Here is a 17,645-nt window from a genome sequence, read left to right on the forward strand (position 1 = left end):
GTTCACATGTGCAAGTTGCAGGTCTGTAATTGTGTTGTTTAAATAAGCACAGGAGGTGGATAGGCTTTTGTGCTTGGAAAGAGATTAGACTTTCACCCTTCACACACGCCTCTGAACCACTCTGGAGGAAAGGGCAACTAACCCAAGGTTATTCTGCAGTTGGGGTGGGACATGTTTCTGTTTGCCAGTCGGTTTCTAGTCAGGTAGCTGTTGCCTACAGCTGTCACTGTGGATGTGAATTACTGTCTCATTGGCAAGTCTTCACAGGCAGCTACAATCATATCGACATAAAGGTAATGGCTTGTATACCCCTTCCGGAGCTGATTTCTCCTGATAGCTAGCTGGTGGCGTGCTGAGAAGCTTGCTTTTCCACTGCCTTTGCTAAACCTGTCTCAAGGATAAATGGGGGACTTTACATATGGCAGTCTTCAGCGCTCATTCTATTATATTATCATACATTATATTATATTTTCTGATGAGCACTGCCAAATAGTCTTGAGCAAACAAAATTTTTGCATTTCTTTCAAGTAGGGTCTACGTGTGGCTGTTGAATGCTGTTCTTTTTCTCTTTTATTATTTTCCTTATTAAATTTTACTTTAGGTCACTAGGTCAGTGTTAATTTGCGGATGCAGGATTTAGAGGCTAGACGCTCTTTAATCCATCTGAGCATCTGGCCTTTCATAGTCGACCTCCCATTTCCATGTAACAGAGGAAATGTGAGATGGAAATGTCTGTTTGAAATTAATTTATTTTCTTGTTAATTAAAGATGATTTTTTTTTAAATCTTTGGTAGATTACTGTGAGTGGCTCCGATGTTTATGCTTAATGCAAACGAATGAGGGTCAGTGTAGTCTGCTCCATGATCTCTTGAAGGAGATTTATTCTAAAGTAAAGGCTTTGTGGGCCAACAGAAGTGATGTTACTGAGTAGTGATTTGTTGTTTTGGTGGGGATTTGTTTAGTTTTGTTTCAGAGAAGACAGTCTCAGTTTATGTACATCATCTCGCAAGAAAAAGAAAAAAAAAGACATTTTGCATGAATTCCAAACTAAATAGTGTCTAGAAATATCCCATCTAAAATGGCTGTACAGACTAAACTTTCAGGAAACTTGTCATTAAATGGTAAAATCCAGAGCTGGTATATAGGAAGCTGGCTTGCATATAAACGATCACAATTGTTTTCTTCAAACAGAACAGTCTTTCTGCTTTTTACTTGACACATGACTGTGGAATGCTGTTTGACATGATTTGGGTTTATTTATACATTGTTTGGGCTGCTGTTTGGCAGAGCTTTTAAACATGTGTAGTTCTCAATACTTCTTTGGGTTTTTTTTCCCTTTTTTAAATTGCTTTTTACTCCTATATTCTGAACACTAAAGCACAAGAAGCCTAGGGTCTGTACAGTCACCTTACAGCAGCGTGGCTGTTCCAAGGTAAAAGCCTGCAGCTCCCTCTGAAGGGTCAACTGTTTTGGAAAGTCCTGGTGCCTGTTTACAAAGTATTCTCTTTGTAGCTCCCATGAGATCCTTGGGATGCTGGCTGTGGGAGGATAAACCTGCTGACACAGGCATTGCTGCTGTTGGTCTGTTTGCCCAGCCTTAGTCATGTAAAATTGCTTGCGTCTTTTATGCTTTTTATGGTTGAGAATGGCATTAACACTTGGGGTTTTTTTTCCATGATGCTAGAAATTGCTGTACCAGATTTGAGAAAACATCAGATTTGTTCTAAAGCAGATCACTGTGCTAAACTGGTGCAGTGAGACTATGAGTAACTAAATGTGAGAGACTGGAAATATGCAGATTAATGATATGTCAATGAATCGTGGCAGGGTTTTTTTAGTCTCTTCCAGAGGGGCTCTCATTTACTGCACAGGTACTTTTGTCCTTCCTTATTGAGGTGTCTAGTTGAAGAACCTGAAGAATCACAGCTGTTCTGCAAGTGATTTCTGAAAATATTCCTCCCAGGTAATCCTTGTTCACATTTGCAAGAACAACAAGGTGGGGATAAATGCCAGCAACAGAATATCTTGAAGTAGAATTACTTCTAAGTTCGGTTGGTTGTTTGGTTTTGTTTTTTTGTGTGTGTGGGTTTGGTTTAAATTCATCCAGTTACTCTTACTATAAGCAATAATTAGCTGTTTATTTTAAGAATAGAATTGCTACTTGGACTGAGATACAGGGGAATTATTTACTTTTTTTGATGAGTATCTGAGTAAAGTAAGTACTTGAGTATATTTGGGAATGCAGAGCTTAGTACTGGATGGAGACATTCGGTCACTCAGGGTTGTAACTTTCTGTTTTATTTAGATGTCCTCTAGTCTTCTGGCATACCAAGAATCACAGACTGCTACTTGCTATGAGAAACAAACTTTAAATTGTAGTAAATGGCCAACATCCCATGTTACACTATGATTCAGAAGCTGAGCAAGACAGACTGAAGTCATTGCCAATGTCATGAGATGACTGTTAGCAGAAAACTTGAGTAGGCACTTGAGACAAACTACCAGCAGCATGATGCTTACCTGGACTCAACAGCCACAATCAATCTCTAGTGCTTCAGAGGAAAGCAGACAAATTTTGAATCAGAGGGAAGAATAGTCTTCTATCCTGACAGATGACTACTAGAAGTGCTTTTCCAACTGCTGAGCTTCACTGCAGGTTTTTGGTTGGTTGGTTTTTATGCTTATCCTTGACTTGCTGTAGAAATCTGCTGCCTTGTGTATTCTTTGGACTGTACTTTGACGCTGCGGTTTTCCTGCCACCACAGAATCACATTACCTTCATGAAGATTCTATAAACACATCTAACCCTGGTATTAAACAGTATTGCAACTTGCCTGTTCCGCTTGTAGTGTCATTTGGGAGGGAGGAGGGGCAGAATAAAAATCTGTGTTCTGCTGCCCAGTTGTGTTGTGGTTATAGTTCCGAGTATCTGGTTTAGATTTCACAAGTAAGATTCAAACGTAGCACTGTGCAAGGCTTTTTAGCAAAAGCTTATGAGCCCCATGGGGATTGAGGCTTCAGGAGATGGGAATTTCAGTCTTTCTATAGCTAAGGGTTTTGTTTTAAAGGCGCTGGGTAGTTCCATGGGTGGTGTGGTATATTCTCTGGAGCAGTGTTGAATATAGTTGCTGTTTGAGCACTAGAGGGAAAATTAGTTCAAGAACTTGTAATATTGCTTGAAAGAACAAATTGATTCTGCTGTGTTATTCCTGCATGGCACAACCTGAACATCTCAGGTTTTTTCTTCCTAGTATCTCTTCCTCAGTCCCAGCATCTGTTATGTGCTGCTGCATCCCTGTCCCATTTCCTACATGAGGGTGGTGGTGGTGTTGCTTGGCTGTCTTGTTTGAATTTTGTTTTCTTCCCTTAAGAAGGTCACTGATGCTCAGGAAGATAAATGAATGCATTAAGTGTCTTTTCTGTAATCCAGTATAGTTTGGTTTCCCATACCATGCTTGCAATAGTTACAATTAGACTGAAGTCTATTATCTGGAATAAATAATTTGGTGATAGTTTCTCTTGTATTCAATGTGGTTGATTATTTTATACCTGTTGTTAAGATTTCTAAAGTATCAAAAGGGTTCATTGTTTGTATAAGAGTATCTCTTGCTTTGCTGTAAAGGTCCTGTGCCACTCTTCATTTCATCTCTAACAGTTCTCTGGCAGTTCAATGAGCCAAGGCAGTTTCCATGACTAATTTGATGCCTGTTCTCTTCAGTAGCACTTGTTCATGCCATTGCTTGGAGCCTTATGTTGCTGTTATGACTTGGCCACCCATTGTAATGCAACTGGCAAATGTTTTTGTCTCTTGTCAAGAAATCTTTGTGCAGTCAGTTTTAACTGTGGAAGCTGCTATAAACAAACTATTAAAGATAGCTGCTATAAGCCAAAGTAAAATGGAAGACTTAGAGTAGTGGAATTAAGGCTTTATCCAAGAATTGAAACACAGCATTTACTATCTGATGAAATATTTGCAGTTAGAAATGTGAGCAGTGTTCACACTTAGTAAAGTTGGTGATGTTGTACCCCACTGTTGTCTTCCAGCATCTTGTTATTTTTCATAAATGTTCCTTTTAAATGCTTAGTCTGGAACAATGTCATTAGAGCACCTTGCCCACAATCTTTTCCCCATTTTACCATCTACAAGCTATGGCCTGGGTTTTGCCATACAGGATAATTACCGCTTGCAAAGCGTTGTGTTGCTTTGTTTCTGTTTTGTTTTGTGTTCTTTGTTTGTTTGTTTTGTTGTTGGGGTTTTTTTTGTGTGTGTATGTGTGTGGCTGTATGTGTTTATGAATCTGAACTTATTAAATGTAAAATATAATCTTTCTAAACAATTAACTTACATTTTCCAGACTTCTTCTTGTACTTACTTGTCTTACTAATGATGTTTCTCTGGTTTGGCTGAGAGTATTCCACATACTTCCTACTGCTGAAAGCTGTAGAAAACTTTTTGCTTGCTGCTGAACACAGGAGTAAAACTTCAGTTGGTAGCTGAGGAGGTTTTTCTGTGTATGTGTGTGTTCTCTATGGCATGTCCTCAGTTTGTGAGTGTGATACTCAGGCAACCTGATACCAGATATTTGCAGTGCAAAACAGCACACACTCAATATGATGGAAAAGCTGCTCAATCCATCACAGTCTACTTGTAGTTCTTCAATACTGTGGTCTATTCATCATGTTTTGATGGGTTAGGATTTACTTTATAGATGGCTGACACTGCTCTAATCCAGTTTATCACAAAACCTGGTGGGATTTTAGAATCTCTTTCCATAAGAAAGACAACAATGAAACTTGGCTGTGTCTGTTTTATAGCTGGCATCCTCTCTGATTCTGTGCCTTTAGAGTTCATAGATAGTAGTAAAAGAACTGTGGGCAGAAGCTTATTGATTGCTTTTGTGTTAAAATAAATGATGAAAGGATATTACTGTCTGGCTGATGAGGTCTGGAGTATGGATTGCAATAATTTAAAGGAAATTGTAGTTTCATTAGTGCTGATGTGGCCTTTGTGAAAGCTGTGTTTAATTCAGCACATCACTACTATATAAACCAGTCACAGTTGTCTCTTATCTTGCATCTTTATTGCACTGAAAGCTGAAAAACACTTCTGTATTCTTTCTACATTCTCATTACTTTTCTTTCTTTGCAAGAAATTGATTTGAGGGATTCCTTTTGATCACTTTTCTCTGGACACTTGAGATAAGCAAGAGTGGATATAGTGGGGAAAAGCAGTACTATGTATTAAGCTCAGGTGAGAGAAAGCTCTGTAGAGAAGGTCCTGATTTTCTCACTATACTAGATGTCTTAGAGTAAATGCCTTAACATGACAAAGAAAGGAGAATAAAGCTGTTTCTGTGTTTGTGACAGAAGGAAATAGTCACAAACAGATAGTGGATTTTTTTTGTTGTTCTGAGACTTGATGTAGTGAAAGATGTGCCTGCCTGTGCAGGGGAGCTAAACGTCATGGTTCTGTGAGTTTTAGGAACTGACATGTTCTGGAGAAAGCTAACCTGATGCTTTATAGAATGTGACAAGGAAGATGAAGAGAAGTTTTAAGGGGAAGGGCAAATGTGTTGTGTCAGCAAGTTTCTCTTTCCCAGAATAGCACAGAGTCAAGGGTAGGGTAGATTGAAAAAACCTATGCTGTCACACATTCTGCATGAGAAATATTAGTTGGATTCAGAGGAAAAACTAAAGAAATTAATGGTAAATATGTCTTCCAGCAGGTAGTAAAACACGGTTGCACAAATGCATCTGCTGACATGGGTGGTCCCCAAACAATTGATTCTGCAAGCCATGGGGATTAATGAAAAGGTCATTGTGTGTTTGCTACCTTCTACTGTAGGTTACCCAACCATTTGCTATTGCTTCTTTTGGGACACAGAATATTTTTTTGTTTCCTTGACCACAGTTTGTATGCTTTTATCTACTCCAGAAATGTACTGATGTGTTCCATACTGGTATTTATTGTGAATCTTCCATGCTGTTGTTTATTAACCAGGAATAATTTTACTTTATTTTAATATCTCTTACTGCCCAAACTTTATTTCTTATATGGAAGCAAAATCACAGTCATTGCATTCTGACCTGTTTCACTTGTGAGTGTTTATACTGGTTGGATTTCTAACGTGGCAGGGGTAATTTTTAAGTGATGAATTCAACCTTTCAGTGCACTGCTAAATTAAAGGAAAAGCCTGCCTGGTGGTCTTCCTGGGTTGGATTGTGGGGTTTCTTTTTAGGGTATGTGTGAATTTTGTGTGTGTGTGATCAAAAGCTACATTAACTGGAAAATTACACTCTGTTCTCTTAAGCTGTTTTGCAAAGATATTAAATAAGCAATGCATTTAATCTGTGAAGATAAGTAGAGATGGGTGGCACAACACTATTAGGGTAGATCAGCAGCTTTTTCCTTGTCCATTTTTCCCATTCTTCCTTAAAGAAGGTTATGGTTTCTGTAGTAACAACTTCAACATGGTCCCCAATTGGTGGAACAGTATAGCTGCTCTCTTGGTCTAGCACCACCTGTCTCTGCTTGTTTAGCTGTATATCCTGGCTGGCAGTAGAGTGCAGCGGCAAAGATGAATGTCATCATCAGAGGTAATACTGTCACTGGGGAGGAGGTAGCAGCTGTGGTAGAAGCAGGAGGCCTGAGGAAGCATCCTTCTCAAGAGAGAAGGCGTGGGAAGAAGAAAGCAGTGAAGACAACTTGAGAAAAGGTAGAGCTGCAGAGCCAGAGCGTCTTCATTTGTTGTTTATTTGCCAGCTTCCTGTTTATGTAATAAATGGATAACACTGTAAAGAGGGATTTCCTCTTCCCTGAAAAATAACATGAAGATTTCTCTCAATTTTACAGTAAATATGTATTTACTTGAGCAAGTGATGTCATCTACCTGGACTTGTGTAAAGCATTTGACTCTGTCCCACATGACGTCCTGGTCACCAAATTGGAAAAACATGGAGTCGAGGGATGAACCATTTTTTTGATAAGGAAATGGCTGGATGGTCACACTCAGTGTCCAAATGGGGACCAGTGATGAGTGGCATCCCTCAGGGCTTGGTACTAGGACCAGTGCTGTTTAACGTCTTTGTCAGTGATACGGACAATTTGCAGATGACACCAAGTTGTGTGGTCTGGTTGGCATGCTGGATGGAAGGGATGCCATCTAGAGGGACCTGGACAGGGTTGAGAGCTGGCCTATGCCAACTTCATGAAGTTTAACAAGCCCAAGTGCAAGGTCCTACAAATACAGGCTGGGAGAGGAGTGGTTTGAGTGCAGTCTGGAGGAGAAGTGCTTGGGGCTGTTGGTTGATGAACAACTCATTATGAGTTGATAATCTATGCTCGCAGCCCAGAAGACAACTGTATCACAGTATAACTAAGGTTGGAAGAGACCTTGAGGATCATCGAGTCCAACCTATCAACACAGACCCCATGACTAGACCATGGCACCAAGTGCCATGTCAAATCGCCTCTTGAATGCCTCCAGGGATGGTGACTCCACCACCTCCCTGGGCAGCCCATTCCAATGACAAACAACTCGCTCGGTGAAGAACTTTCTCCTCACGTCAAGTCTAAATCTTCCCTGGTGCAGCTTGAGACTGTGTCCTCTTGTTCTGGTGCTGGTTGCCTTGGAGAAGAGACCAACCCCCTCCTGGCTACAACCACCTTTCAGGTAGTTGTAGAGAGCATTGAGGTCACCCCTGAGCCTCCTCTTCTCCAGGCTAAACAATCCCAGCTCCCTCAGCCTCTCCTCATGGGGCTTGTGTTCAAGGCCTCTCACCAGCATTGTTGTCCTTCTCTGGACTCCCCTGAGCTGCATCAAAAGAAGTGTGACCAGAAGGATGAGTGAGGTGATTCTCTCCCTATTTAGTTCTTGTGAGACCGTACCTGGAGTACTGCATCCAGTTCTGGTGCTCTCAAAAGTTCTGTTGCTCTCAACATAAGAGCCACCATTCTATGCCTCTATGAAAGGAGGTCTGAAAAATAGTGAGCTGTTAAGCTGTGTTTTTGAAGGGGTGAGTTGATACAGGCTTTCTGTGATGTAAAGTATACAGTTGCCATAGCAAAAGTGTTCCTTCTGTAAACACTAATAGATTAGAACCAGTGACATGGCACTCACTGATCTTTAATGTAGTTCTTTGTAGAACTGTGATCATTTAATTATTTGTTTGGAGATTTTTACAGTATTTATATTACTCAGACTAAATTGCAGACACCAAGATGCTACAGTGACAAATGCTATATGAATATAAGACCAAAAGGCAGGCTTTACCCTAAGAACTTTTATTGTGTCCTTGGTGGTTTTGTACAGTCATAGGCTTTTCCTTTGGGGCACATAATACAGCTGAGATGGAAGAAAAGAAAAACAGGATGGAAAAACACTGCCATTTACTTTCTAATTACAGCATAGTAGTTGTTCATCACACCTGCCTTGAGATTGCTTGTCTTAACTCTCCTTTCATGTGGACCAGGAGAGCTAGGGAAGGGAGTGATGGAAGAGTTTTCTATTTCAGAACTGGGAGGGAAAGTGCCCTTTTAAACAAATATATGACCTTGTTAGGGTTAGTTACCCATTTTTTCTAAGGTGCTATTTTCTGTTTTCCTTGTGGCAGCCATCCTGAATATCCCTTCTTAAACTTCTCTGCCCAGCCCATTTTTGTGTGGACTTTTCCTCCTCCCTCCTTTTCCTCATGGTCACTTGTTTCTGTAGATAATTTGCTTAATCTAGAATTATTTATTTGTTTATCCATTATATACCTGCAAGTGTGGAGTTGTCTTATGGCTGTTTCTTCCTTCCTCAAATCCCTGTGTGGCCAAACTTAAATGATGCACATTAACAAGACTGTAAACAACGAGATTTGCTCCCTGGAAGGATTTTATTCTTCCCTCCTGCTTTTTCTCCTCATGTTGACACTGATGTTTACCTGACTCTATGGTTTACCTCAGCCTGCTAATTTAACAAAACAACCTAAAAGAGACTGAATAAGTTTCTAGCAGATTTTAGTGAGCCGAATGGGCTTGCTACCCTGCCAGATGAGACCCAAGGCAAGGGGGGGAACAGTAAAGTGTAGCTTTGCCAACAAACAGCTACTGGCTTGGCATAAAGTAACTCTTGGGCTGCACATGGACTCTCTTGCCTTGAGGATTGTGGGTAACCATCCTTCATGTACCCATACAGTGGTCCTTGTCAGTTCTTCATAGCTATTGTGTTCAGTCATTGTTGTAATCTGCAGTCAGGCTGACCCCCATTGCTGTCCCTGGATGAAATGTTGGAGCAGAGTTAATGTAACAGGCTAGCACTGAGAAGAGCCATGGTCCTTCCCTCTGTGCTGAGCTATGCTGCACTATCATCACCACGGGCCTCCTGGTGTTTGTCCTGTTGTACAGAACAATGATTTGGCTTGCTCACCTGGGAAAAAGCAGTTGCTTTCTCTGCTAGGTTGTGTTGGCCTATTATGGGCTGGACTCTTTTGTAAGTGAGGAATGTGCTATTGGTACAAGGGGGAAAAATGGGAGTGGGATCTGTTCATCATGGCAGTAGAGACACCAAATTGAAATGCAGCTCTAACAAAAACTATGTCCTTTTGGACTTCATTTCTTTTTCTTTGTTAGAAAGGATAAACTCCTGAACTCCTTCACAGAAAGAGTAATTGGCCATTGGAATGGGTTGCTTCGGGAGGTAGTGGAGTCATTGTCCTGGAGGTGTTCAAAAAAGTATTGGACATGACACTCAAAGCTATGGTTTAGTTAGTTATGAAGTGTTAGGTATTAGGTAATAGGTTGGACTTGACGATCTCTGAGGTCTTTTCCAACCTGATTGATTCTGTGATCTCTGTGGTGGTTTCTCTTGTTTGTAGCTCTTGATAGCTAGCTGCTCGACTTCTCAAGCCATTTATTTTGCCATGGTTTGGCTCTGAGGTTTTACCATCCACCCACAGTGATCAGAGGTAGGAGGCTCTGAGTTACAACAAAAAGAAGGCACCACTAGCACACCTTGCTTGATCTCTTGCACAGTGTTTGAAAAGAACGAATAGTCATTGCTTCAGTGCAGCAAGAAGGTGCAGGTAGGAAGGGCAGATGGTTGCCTTCTGTTTAGCATGCCTGGGGCAGTGCAGATTTCTCCAAAATTTTGACCTAGACCAGTATATTTTTATGCTTATCTCCAGTTTCAAAGGTGTCCTTTGTTATATGTACCTGCACCTCAAGTGAATTTTCAGACCTTTTTTGTGTGTGTTGTTACAGAACTGTCTATTCACAGCTACAGTATTTAGCAAGGTCTGTGCTGTGAATTTTTGTGTTTTTTGTTTAAAAAACTGCTAAGAGACTGTTTATATCCATCTGCATAAAATCACTTGTTACTGATTTTAGACTATCCCAGGAATCGTGAAAAGGGCAGCACATGGAAGTTCTGACAGAAATGGAGGTCACTTTGGGACAAAGCTATGTGGTGCCTTAGTAGCTAATCCCATTATCCTAAAAATAGATGGGAGTCAAACACCTTTGCAGACTACTACTAGGCTTTTGAGAGAGGCTGATAGTAACGCCTCAAACTACTTTAGAATAAGGACAAAGCATGCTTTCAGTCTTGCTCAGGACCAAACCCCTGTGTTCTTGAAGTACTAGAGTGTAAAGGAGAAGGGAGTGTGTGGGGGACATTATGAATCAACCATACCTTTATTATGGGGGTCCTGTAAAATGTGCCACTTTAGCTGTTATGGTTTTACTTGGACTTGGACTCACTGAGTTAACTAAAGATCTCTCACAGGGCAAAAAGCTGGGATTGTTTAGCCTGGAGAAGAAGAGGCTCAGGGGTGACCTCATTGCTCTCTACAACTACCTGAAAGGTGGTTGTAGCCAGGAAGGGGTTGGTCTCTTCTCCAAGGCAACCAGCACCAGAACAAGGGGACACAGTCTCAAGCTGTGCCAGGGAAGATTTAGACTCGAGGTGAGGAGAAAGTTCTTCACCAAGCGAGTTGTTTGTCATTGGAATGTGCTGCCCAGGGAGGTGGTGGAGTCACCGTCCCTGGGGGCGTTCAAGAGGAGATTGGACGTGGCACTTGGTGCCATGGTCTAGTCATGGGGTCTGTGTTGATAGGTTGGACTCGATAATCCTCGAGGTCTCTTCCAACCTTAGTTATACTGTGAAAAATGTTGGGGGATACTTTCAGTGCACAGCACTGCATGTTGAAATTCAGAAGTCTCGTGCTGTATGCTGTGCTAGGGTAACTTGTGACTTACTGATCCTTTGTGTGGGCCAAATATCACCCTCTGTTACTGGCTTGCAGAAACTTCATGTCATGTCCTGATGCAGCATCCTGAGCACACCTCTTCAAACACTTTGTGTCTGAAGTGAGTCTACAGTAAGGAGGAGCCAGCTTAAGACAGACATCCTGAATGCTGGGCTGTAATTCGTTGTCACGTGTGCTAGTTTGGTTTTGGGGGGTGTGTGGCATTGCGGCATCCAGTCCCTGTAGCTCTGTAATACTTAAGCTTTCCAGGTTTCTTAACAGTTCTCATGTGACTTCCTTCTCAACTCCAGCTTCGTCACATTACAAATATTCAAATGAGTCAGGTACATAGTTCGAATCTCTTTACCTGCAGAACAGGGAAAGGTCTGAGAGGAAGCTTGTGATGTTTAGTTTGAAGATTGCTTGGAGGTGGAAACCCAAGTGCCGTGTATTTATTGCGAGATGTTTGTAAAAGCTTTTAATTACTGGAATAATGACATTGTATACAAGCCAATAATTTTAAACAGTTAGCTTTGTTTCATAAAACATCTGCTGTGCAAATCTCTGGACATGATGGTTGTAGTTTCTGTAGTTAGCTTATTCATATGAATGACAGCAACTGCTTGTGTTGGCAGTATGATTATAAGTACTCACTCATGAGAATGCTTTATTTAATCAGTTGTTCTCCATGCCTCTTAATCTGCTGTTAAGAGAAATTTATTAAAACTAACTATATTTTTTTCTTGATTAGCTTTTCTATAAAGTTTATAGAGATGTTCTGGTGGTGTGAAAGGCATAGCTGCACCTCATGTCGATGAGTTTACAGCTCATTCTTGCCGATATAACTGCAGCGTGCAATTTATACTTCACACATTTATCTTCTTAGAGTAAGAAAGGTGGATGTAAAACTTATGTGAAACCAGGGTAATAGGTTAATGAGATGTCCCCATTATATCTGTTTTAATCTCTTCCAAATCCCCTTATTGGCTAGTTAATGAAGTAGAGATAACAGAATTAATCTTTCACCTTTTTAAAACAAGATGTTAAGCATGTGTTTTAAAGATGGGGGTTAATAACTTTTTAATACCTGTTTTAATGTGGCTCCTTTTGGAAGTGAGTTGAAATCCAATTTCCTTTGTGTGTAAAATTATTTCTCTCTCTGGAGGGGTAGCAGAGCCACAGTAACACTCCATGGGCTGTTGTGATCTGGGGTTAGCGTTGTGTAAGTCCAATGTAGACCTTTTGGGTCTGATGAGAGCTGTATTCTCTGCCTTGCCCCTGTGACAGGAAGAGACCAAGAGCAGCTTCTAGTAAGAAAAATGTCATTCCTCCCACATGTGTCATGTAACAAAGTTTGCAACATTTATTATCTAAGTTTTCTCCAAAGGGAGGTAATTTCCTGTCTGGCCCCTGCTTTTCCTTATGTGGCCCTCTCTCTTCTATTTGCTTACAGTGGTCAGTAACTAGTATTTATATAGCTGCTTACCTGAACTAACTGCTTCTTATGTTATTTTGTAGCTATTTGTCTTCCAGTTTTCCAACCTTCCATGTTGCTTGTGTGAAAACTGAAAACTTCATTAGGGATCCCATCTGAATTTAACATTTGTCACAGTCTTGTGTGACAGACATTATCAGTGCTTTTCCTGGGTTAGGAAGAGTACATCAGGCTGGAGAAAGGCTGACAAAGCCTTGCTGGCAAGTGGACAAACCACCCTGGTAGGGAAAGTGGTTTGCCTCAAATATGAGAAACTGAGCTGAAACATTATCTTCTCTGCAAAGGCTTTTCTGGGAAGGGGAGGTGTTCTCATGTAGAAACCAAAGCTTTGAATTCTTGTAAGTGAACTTCAAAATAGAAATGTAACCTATGCTTTGGAGTTTCTCTTGGTCTAGTTCTGAAACTCGGGTACTGTTATTTTTTGGTTTAATGATGCATTGATGACCCAAGTGAATACAATTTGTATGTGTCTTTAAGGAGCCCAGGATTATTTGCTAGGAGTATCAAAAATAGGGAAATGCTACTTCCTAGCCCAGCAATTCAAAAATAAATGCTTTAAACAAGAACATGTGCAAATATTGGTCAAAGTGCTAAAACCAGGTTCTGTAGAGATTTTAAACCCATATGCATGGAACCTGCATCTGCTCCTCTCAAGAAGAAAACTACACAAAAATACTGAGATAATGGGAGGAAAATAGTTGCTTTTAGTGTTTTGGGCAATCACCCGTTTGACATCTGTAACAGAAAGGAAATAATTCACTGGCTACCCCAGAGGGCTGTCCTCTCAGTGAAAAGCAGATACTCGTAACAATGGATTGTTTTGCAAGTGTATTCCCTGTAACCCGAGATACTTGTCCTTCAAAGCAGCTCTGCGGCACTATGCTTCTGCATAGCATTCAATGGGAGGACTAAGAATGGCCAATGGTCGAAGGGGTTGTAGGAGGCTGTGGTTTGGACCAACACAGCGATTAAAGGTGACCTCAGCTGCAGCGAATGACAAGTTGGCTGCTTTATTCTGATTCATATTATCCGAATTGACAGGGCTGGATTTCTCTTTCTCCTGCTGGGATGAAAGAGTGCCAGCTGGGGATCACATGGTGTGAGGGCTGCAAACAATAAAAGAAAGTTACTTGCAGTAACTTCTCTTTTCAGTTAATCCTTTTGCTTTTAATAAGTGTACACTTTCACAATTCGGAAGTCACTCTAGTGTTTGTGTTCCACCCTGGAGCACAGTATCAAGTCCATACTATTTAAAAAGGTATTTAAAATTATTCTAGTGCATTTCAATCTATGCCAAATAAGCTAATGGGTTTTTTTTTTTGTGAAAATTCTTAATATAGACTATTTTCAGATTTTTTGGGGGGTCACTGTTCTGGTGTCCAGCATGTTGTGCTTGCTTCATTGTAGGCATCAATGTAAGTACAGATTATGCACTGAGAGATTGTTAGAAATTAGCATTATGCTCTATAAAGGGAGAACTAAGCACCAACCAGAGATATGTACTGACTTGTCCTTTAATTTTGATACTGCTTTAATTTCAAAGGGCAATCCAATTAATAATGACAACATTTTTGTAGTAGCTGAGGCATTAGGCAAAACAACTTAACAGTAGTCCCTCCTCCTCCTCCTCCTTTCTCCAGCAGTTTGTAGGTTACATAAGCTGATTTCTTTGTTTTTCCTCTTTAATAGTGAACAGACTTCCCTCTCTTCTCTAAGCTGACTGGTTTGCATGCTTACATTTTTCCTCTCAAAGCAGGCTTGCCTTCAAAGAGGAGGAGCATAACATAATTGAAAGACTCAGCATGTAAACTGTCAGCATATACTGAACATCTGGTGAAAAGTACTTTCTGGCAACTTATAGGTCTTGTAAAGAGGATATGCATGAGCTTGTCATAGGCTTATAGCTGTTGTGAAATCAATTCCTTGTGCAGCGGTACTGGATTATATTTGTAAACGATGTCTTCTGAACCAGGTAAGACTGAACAGGATGCTTCTGTTAAACTTTAATCTCTTCAAGACTTGGGCTGTATTTGCATTCAGAGACACCAAGAGTTAAACTTTTTCCTTTGAAGCAAATAAACCGGTGAGGATCCAGCTGTCTTGTGATGTAATACATCTGGAATGCTCTGGTGGCTTTTTCTTCCTATTCTCATTAAATGAGCTTGCAGTCTCTTTAACAGCTCTTTGGATACATCTGCTACACCAAGAGCTCTACTTTTGGCTTGTTTGGCTGCTGCTTTCATCAGTTTGAGACTTGCTTCAAAACAGATCAGTTCTGTGATGTTTATAAGTAGTTTCTCTTCCTGGCTTATTTGCCAGATTCATCAAGCTCTGTTTATAGCTGCAAGGTTTCTGTAGGACGCTTCTATAAGTAAGGATTGGCTCTAAGAATTCTCTCTCTCATTGTTGGAGGAAGCAAGTGTGCACTTCTGACGTATACTCAGCTTTTTCTGTATATTGTTGCAATATTCTGTTTAATGGATGCTTATGCTACATGTAATGTACAGAATTGGTTTCCAGAATTAAAGATTATTTTCACTTATTGCACCATCCAGTGAAAGGTTTGGATTTTTTTCCATTGCAAATATGCTTTTAACCAATTTTTTAATAATACTATTGAAAATGCTGCTTTACTTTTAAGTGAATACATTTTAGAGTCCTGAGTAAAGTTCAGTTTAGGGTAAGTTAAATTGAAAGGTTTATCCAACCCTAACAGTTTACCCGACCCCAACAGACAGTAAATATTCTGAATTAAGCTTTCCACTGAGAGATAGATGAAACAGATCCATGGAAAGTTTAGATTCATGATGGTGGTCTCCCTCTGGAAAGCTCTCTGAAACTTAATAAAGGGAAGGGAGTCACTGAATGAATTTGAGATTTGCAAGAAAAGCTTGGAGTAGCTGCATGCTAATAGTTCTGCCCCAGCTCTTCTGATTTCAGTACTTGTGGGCATGTGATTGATTTATTTTTTTTCTTGAGTAGAGAGAATACTTCCTTTAAAAGAGTTCTATTGGCTCCTTATCTGTTTGATGGGGAAATCTGAAATTGGTCTTCTCCATCTGATTGTTGATAGTCAACCAAAAGGAAGGGTGTTGCACCTTTCTTCCCACTTTGTGTCATTTTGCTGTATCCTGAAAAGTATCTACATGTGGATGTAGCAAGCTTTATCACTGCTCTAGCTCTCAAAAGTTGTTTTCAGGATCTGTAATGCATATTATCTTTCTGTAAGTGTAACATTAAACCCTTACTCTAAACCCCTGTATTTTCAGGAAGGTCAGTGTGGTGCTTTAACTCTTATTTTCGGTATGACAACTCATCTGCTCCCTTGCCGTTTGCCTTACTTCGCATTATTTCACTTTGCAGAGGCCTACTTACATATAACAGTGGCAGCCTGAATGTCAAATACACATTCATTATTTAGTTAAGACATCAAATATGTGAAGTGTATGTATTTTTGTATATGCTTTAAGGTGACATAGGTTATACTATCACAGTATTTTCTAGGCAGTGTATTTCCCAGACTCTGGTTAAAAGTTCTATGAAAGCAGCTAATGTGGAAGTGGACTATAGTGAAAATACCTGGCTTGAAGAGTAAGAAGTGGTGAGCTTCTACCAGCCTGTGGAATTGTATAAAGGTGTCCTTTAAAGTCACCTTATCAGAATGGTGTAGGAGACCTACTCACATAGAAAGTAAGCGTAGAAAAGGTGACAACAACCTGTGTTGTGTTTGAAACTGAGTAGACAACTATCCCTGAATGCACCTAAATAATATCTGAGAGAAGCAGAGAGCTGCTTGCTGAAGCACTGACTGCCTCCAGTCTGAAATGGAAAGAAATTCTTCCAGTACTGACTGCTGGGTCTAGGGGAGAGGGCATTAGCATGCCTGAAGGGACAGTGCCTGTAGGAAGGCATAAATTCACGTGGCAGTTTATTCATGGCTATCAAAATATGCAATTGTGTCCAGGTGCCTGAGCAAGGCAGTGTTTTTTTCAAGTACTAAAGGCTCACAGCAAATATGGAAAATATATAGAATGTACGTTTCCTGGAGCTTTGATGTTTTCAAAGACTGAAATAGAACAGTGTAAGTTGGGTGTGTGTTGGTTGGTTTGGTTGTTTTTTTTTAGCAGTGGGGTTCACTGTAGGGGGAAAATAACTAATTTCAAGAAATGTCATTTTGAAAGGTTCAATGATACTGTCACCTAGAGTCAAGAGAGATTTGAGTGGGTTTTGTTAGTACCATCACTATGATTTGCTTTCTGTCTGCACCACCCCCAGTCTTTTATGTGGTAGGTACTGATATAAACAGATTGACAGTCAAATGTTTTATGTCAGTGTTTGTAAACCCAGTGAATTTACTAAAAATTCAAAGTAGTTGTGGAATGCTTCTCTTCCTCATCTCTCCCTGCTGCCCTGAGCTTATAACTATTGTGAAACAAAAGGATTACATTCCTTCAAGCATTTGGAAATCTAGTGCCTCTGTGTTGCTTATAGTTTGACACACAATGCTTGACCTTGAGAAGGGTAGGTGGTTAGAAAACATCTTTCCTTTAGATAACCACAAAATATTTAACACATTGTAATTGCTCTTGCTTGCCTGTAAAAACAGCCCTTGCAAATATGATCTGTCACTATTAAATCAATTTAAAAAAAAAAAGAAGAAAAGAAGAAGGCAAAGCAACAGCTGGGGAAGGTCACATAAGGTGGAGAGGGATTAGAGTATTGCCAGACCTTGTATTATAAAAGAAATTAAATATAACATTTGTTTCAGACTAAACCTTTAAAAAGTAATTTCGTAGATTTATTTGCTATCTGCTTTGGAAAACTTTATTCCCCAACATGCCAAGGCATCACTTTTTTTCTTTTTCTTTTCTTTTTTAAATGAATATTTCAATACTCTTTCTTCTGATGCCAAAAACTAAGG

At 40.1% G+C, this 17,645-nt stretch overlaps 1 protein-coding gene across 6 annotated transcripts in view; it reads left to right on the top strand.

Annotated features, from left to right (window-relative positions):
• FGD4 (FYVE, RhoGEF and PH domain containing 4) overlaps window positions 1-17,645 on the top strand; it is a 96,321-nt gene that overhangs the window by 35,549 nt on the left and 43,127 nt on the right. Inside the window, exon 1 of one of the 6 annotated variants that reach the window (XM_068142151.1) lies at window positions 247-293. The exons of 4 other annotated variants lie outside the window; for them this stretch is intronic. Coding sequence is in view for 1 of the 2 variants with exons in the window: in XM_068142150.1 (XP_067998251.1) it covers window positions 14,681-14,696 (16 nt within the window). In the remaining variant the exon portion in view is untranslated. Of the gene's footprint in view, window positions 1-246; window positions 294-14,427; window positions 14,697-17,645 lie in introns of those variants that run through there. One more of the 6 variants, XM_068142150.1, reaches the window with a different exon arrangement.

The sequence above is a fragment of the Melanerpes formicivorus genome, unplaced genomic scaffold (genome assembly GCF_026170545.1).
Source record: "Melanerpes formicivorus ecotype bairdi unplaced genomic scaffold, bMelFor1.0.p_v2 SCAF_8, whole genome shotgun sequence".
Classification (NCBI taxonomy): domain Eukaryota; kingdom Metazoa; phylum Chordata; class Aves; order Piciformes; family Picidae; genus Melanerpes; species Melanerpes formicivorus.